The 5,721-nt window shown below is 50.8% G+C and overlaps 1 protein-coding gene across 1 annotated transcript; it reads right to left on the reverse strand.

The window, feature by feature from the left end:
* Positions 1 to 1,323: 1,323 nt before the first annotated feature.
* Positions 1,324 to 2,559, reverse strand: PRLHR (prolactin releasing hormone receptor). Its single transcript, XM_044236685.1, has one exon. The coding sequence runs from the start codon at positions 2,557 to 2,559 to the stop codon at positions 1,447 to 1,449; it is 1,113 nt and encodes a 370-aa protein (XP_044092620.1). The 3' UTR covers positions 1,324 to 1,446.
* Between the last annotated feature and the right edge of the window lie 3,162 nt (positions 2,560 to 5,721).

Raw genomic sequence — 5,721 nt, forward strand, 5'->3', positions numbered from 1 at the left:
GTATAGTGAGCTAGGGTGGTACTGGAGTCTTACAGATGGTAACAGATGTGCAGTTGCTGCACTGGTTTGTTCTCTTTATGCATTGGGGGCTGATCTGACAGGTGGATAATGTGTATCACTTCCCAAGACTCTCACCCTCCCTGTCCACTCACTGCTCCCACAACAATGTGAAAACCCTTGTCCCAGGGCGCTTGTCCTCATTTACAAAATTCTCAGGAGGACAAGGTGAGGATCATCAGCCTACTATCATGGCCCAACAGTGTTCACCTGTCCCCTTAACCCTGGAAGGAATGAGGTGTTCGATGGCAGTCGAGTAGTAGTTTATTTTTCAGTTCTTGCCTTAAGCAAACTTCTCCCAGTCCTTGCTTTCCGGGTTGATCGTGTTCCAAGCATGTCACCACCGAGCAGGTGTTGAGCAGTCAGATGACAGCTGTTGATCTGTTGCAACTGAGCATTAGAGAATGCAAAGAATGCTTTGGAACATGGTTTACACTGAGTATTCAGAAAACCAAGTATCTGTGTACTTGCTGTATGGCAAACACTGGAGATATATATATATAGATATATATCTCCAGTGTTTGCCATACAGCAAGTACACAGATACTTGTATATATATATATATATATATAGATATATAGATATACAAACACACACAGAGATAGATGTCTGTCCCATGCACAGTTACATGCCCCTTTAAGTCATTTGTACCATTTTTCTTGTCCCTATTTATCTACCACTTCATTGACTAACACACCTTATCATTTTCAAATAGAAGTTAGGGGATTAGGAGGAGGGAAACAATAGCAAGACCTTTTGAAAGTTAGCTTCTGAGCACTTTTGTGCCATAAAATCAAGGGAATCTAAAAGTAAAACACTTTTTGTGTGGAAAGTTCTTATTCAGGAAATGCTGGAATCCCAGATATAGATTTGTAATACATATTTCCCTGGAATCCTAAGAATTAATGGGTTCAAACTGACTCATAAATATCAGGTATGATAGCTCAGTTGAGTCCTTTTAAAAGGCAACCCAAAAAGCTTCACCAACCCAAACGCAGTCATTTTAAATCCCACCCCCATTGTTCCTTCATCTCACCATTGATCAAGTAGAAGGGAAAGCAAGGAAGACAGCCAGAGTTCTGATTTACTGTTGTGAACCAAGAGAAAGAGCTTTGTTTGGCATTCAAGGGCATAACAAGGAAATAATAAATCCTCTCCCCTCTCCCTGGCCTCTTCCAGGCAAAGCACAAGACTCCCACCAAAGCCCACTTCACATTTTACATAGACACAAGGACAAGACAAGACAGCTGGACGGGAGGGCGAAGCTGGAGTTTTGCCACGTATTGGATTCGCCCTGGCGTTGGGTGTAAGTGCTCCAGTCCGGCCTCAGCTGGGCACCCCCGGAGATGAGTGGATGAAGCTCCCCAACCAAGCCCTGGCGTGGGGCCCTCAGATGACCACGCTGACTGTCATGGTCTGGCCGTGCGGTGCGATCTTGCGTGGCCAGGCAAGCAAGAGCTTGCGCAGCTCCTCACGGAAGTTGTCGTGCAGCCAGGCATAAATGAAGGGGTTATAGCACGCCGAGCTCATGGCGAGCCAGTGGCAGAGGAGCTGCACTAACCCGAAGGCGTAGGGGTCGATGGCGTGCGGGTCGAGGTCCCGCAGCAAGTTGAAGACGTGCAGCGGCAGCCAGCAGACGGCGAACACCACCACGACCACCACCAGCAGACAGAAAGTGCGGCGGCGGCGCGCGCGGTCCCAGTCGGCCTGGCTCTGGGTCACGCAACCCGGCACCACGCGGTTCCGTAGCTTCACCGACACCCGGACATAAGACAGGAGGATGACCAGCAGGGGGAGCAGGTAGGTGACGAGCAGCAGCCCCCAAGCATAGAGCTGGCGCTGGAGCTCCTGAGACCCCCAGAATTCCTCGCAGAGGCGCACCCCGTGCAGCTTGAGCTCGACGTGGTACGTGTGCACGGCGGCCGGCAGCGCCAGCACCGCGGACAGCGCCCAGATGGCCAGCACTGCGCAGGCGCTGAGGCGCAGTGAGACGCGCCGCCGCAGAGGGTGCGCCAGCACGACGTAGCGGTCCACCGCGATGGTGGTGAGCGTGAACACCGACACGTAGACGGTGACAGGCTGCAGGAAGAAGACCAGGTGGCACAGGCCGCCGCCGAACACCCAGCCGCGGGGCTCGAAAGCGTACGCCAGCGTGAGCGGCACGCAGGCGGTGCACATGAGCACGTCGGACAAGGCCAGGTTGCCGATGAGGAAGTTGGTCACGTTGTGCAGCCGACGCACCCGCGCAATCACCAGCACCAGCAGGCAATTGCCCACCAACCCTACAACCACCACGATGCTGTAGAGCAGCACGATCAGCCCCTTCAGCTGATGCACCAGCTGCAGGCTTTGGAAGGGCGTGATGGCCTGAGCGCCTGGGTCAGCCGCCGACCCATTGACCGCCGAGGCCTCTGTGCTCTGATTGGCAGGAGTTGAGGCCGCCGGTGGCAACCCAGAAAATAAGTCAGGGACCGGGGGTTGCTGAGTCGGCAGTGAGGCCATGGCCACCTGTCCAAAGAGAATCAAAGCCCGTCACTTCCCATTGTCCATCCATCCCCTCCTACACCAGTCGTGCCTCCCTCCCCCACCTCAAATACCCAAATACTCCCTTTAGAATAACTGGCCAAAATAAATTACAACAATCAGAAGTACTGCCATCCCCCCTATGTAAAAATAAATCTATGCGAGATTACGTATGCACCGGCTATTTAAACGCCTCCTATTCAATGGAGAGCCTTTGCAGCCTACGCAGGTCAGACCCAGGAGCATGATCCTACCCGGTGAGTGGGGCTTGGCTTGCGGAAAAACGCTCCGGGGATGGAGGGGTCGAATCCCGGCTGTCCCCCTGGCGGTCCTCAGCCCACGACGGCGGTGCAGGCTTCTCGCTTCTCTGCGGGAGCTCAACAGATTCGGGAGTTCCCAGTGGGCTGGTGGGCTCGCAGTTTTTGAGAGGGACTGGGGAGCCCCTCCCCTCCGCCCCGCCCCCCCCCATCCAGCCCTCCCTTGTATGGAAAATGGGGGCGGAGCGCGCACCACCCGACTTAGACAACTAGGTAGAAGGATAGTGTGAAGACGATGGAAACAGAAAAGGGAGGAAGGGCAGACAAACCTGGGTGAGAGGGATGAGAGAGAATCTCGATGCGGGAGCTTGCTGCGCCTTGGCAGAGTCCTGCTCCGGCGGAGGGAGCGGTGGATGAAGAGGGAGGAGCGGCTTCAAGCGCCAGGCTCTCAGGATGACCTGGAGCAGGGTAAGAAGTGGAGTGAGGGACTGAGCTACACCACGGGATGTGAGGAAGAGATGAGGGACCCATCCCTAGGAGCTGGATCCTGCTTAGAGTCTGGGCTGGAGTGGACAGGACGTTCTGGCAGGGATTTAAAATTTAGAGTCTGGAGCTCGCCGCAGACCTTCAGGCCCTCGCCCTTCCCGGGACCCCCTGCGCCCTTCACCCAGGCTGCGGCGTGCCTGGAGAGCCGCGAGTGAGCTAGTAACAGAGTTCAGAACAGCGGACAGCTCCCGCGGCTCGTCGCCGTGAGTTGCTTGGGTCCCGGGGGGCAGGACCATTAAGAAGTTCCCGCCTCTCTCTGCGTCCGACGCTTTCAGAGAACTGACCTGGCGTGGTTCAAACAGCTGCCTCACCGCCTGTTTTCTGGGCTGGGGCTGCCGACTAGGAGAGCAGTAGGGTGAAGTGGAGGAAAATAAACAGGGGTCTCTGGGGGTCCGAGGGTGGTGACGCGTTCCTGCTGTGGGTCCCAGCACTCAGTGCCAATGACGACGCTGTCTCACCTCCCTAGGTCAGAAAGTGCCGCTCTCACTCCAGTTACCCTACACAGGCACAATTCAATATCTGGCCCCAGTACTCCCCTATTCACTCTGTAACTTATTTTATTTTATTTTATTTTTTAAGATTTTACTTATTTATTGGAGAGAGAGTGAGAGAGAGAGAGAAAGAGCACCCGCGCATGAGCAGGAGGGAGGGGCAGAGAGGAAAGCAGACTGCCCGCTGAGCAGGGAGCCCAGCTTGGGGCTCATCCCAGGACCCCAAGATGATGACCTGAGCTAAAGGCGGACGCTTAACTGACTGAACCATCCAGGCGCCCCTGATCTTTCTTTCTCAGCCCCCATAACCTATCCCTTATCTGTCTAACTATTCCAGGACAGTAGGCAAGCTTCAGGATTGGGACCCTACCGTCTTCTTCCTTACATATAACACACCCAGGCCTCCTTACCTCATTTTAGGATTAAAAATGATACTAGTGATTGCAGGATTTCCACAAGAATAACAAAAGTAACCGACATTTGAGAAGCTTAGAAGTTACATAAAATCTCCAGCAGCAGCAAGTTCTCATTGAAATGCAAATTAACCTGAAAGACAGTGGGGAGGAGGTCAAGGAAGGAGGCTTTGTAACCTCCCTCCTTTGAATCTGCCTCATCCCCTCCTTGTCCCCTCTCCGGTAAGCTTTTGTGCTTTGTCCTCTAGCTGCAGATGCCTGGGTTGGGCTGGAAAGAAGCAAAATTAATCCACCTTGCAAATTCAAGTGATTGACTCATACAGAAGGAAAAGTCAACAATGGAAGAAAAGCAATCAATGTGATACAACTGTATCTATTCTAAACCCACATGCTCCCTGAGTTATAATCAATATAGCTGAAGCCAATCTGATATGGACAAAAACATCAGAATGAAATGCAGTCTGAGTCTGCCTTATCATTTACCTGCTAATGTTTCCCATCATGTTCACAAACAGAGTTATATGCACCCAAAAGCAGAGGCACGTTTTTACTTTAAAATATCTTAAGCAGAGGAAATCGTGGTAATGAAGGTAAAATAGGGATTTGGGATGTGGTTAGTCCCCATAACTAGAGCCATCACTCTGGTTGATATCACTGATACATAATACTAAAAATCATAAAAAGACAACCTTCTTTTTGTAGACATGCTTACTGCATGCAAATGTCAGTATTTGGAAGTTAACCACTGGGACATCTTCCAGACAAGAAAGTCGGTCATTTGCCAAGTTCCAGATCAAATCTGGTATGAGTTTTATTGTTGTCAATATTTGCAGGGTAAAAAGGAAGTAAACATCTAAGTAAACATCTAAGACTAGCATAGTCCACTTTAAATCTTTATTCTCCCCGGTCTTCACCGGAATAAAGGCTAGTCCCTCTCACTCAGCCAGGACATCATGATTAAACCATACCAATGTTTAGACTTTCCTGCCTGAACTAATAGTGCTCTAGAAACCTGAGAGATCATAAATAAACAATTTTCTAGGACAAATGGAAGAAAAATAGTACTCCATATAGTAGATAGCAAATCACGGGATTTTATTACCTCCTCTTCCTCAAAAGCTTTCAATGGCCCATCAGAGGAAAGCCAGGCCCTTCAGCCTGGCATTTCCAACCAACATGGACCCCTATTCTGTCTGATCCTCGCTCATTTTTTATGTTTGGGCTGGCGTCCCTCCTCTATCCATCTTTCTCTCTCTCTCTCTCTCTCTCTCATATATATATATATATATTTAAGCCAAGCTGGATGCTAACATGTTCTCATCATTCCTGTCTGGTAACACTCTCCAGAATGCCGATTGCTTGGTCCCCACTCCACATTCTTCACCTCCCAGAAGACCCAACGCAAAGATTATCTTGTCCTCAAAGTCTTTTATC

The sequence above is a fragment of the Neovison vison genome, chromosome 2, assembly GCF_020171115.1.
Source record: "Neovison vison isolate M4711 chromosome 2, ASM_NN_V1, whole genome shotgun sequence".
Lineage (NCBI taxonomy): Eukaryota > Metazoa > Chordata > Mammalia > Carnivora > Mustelidae > Neogale > Neogale vison.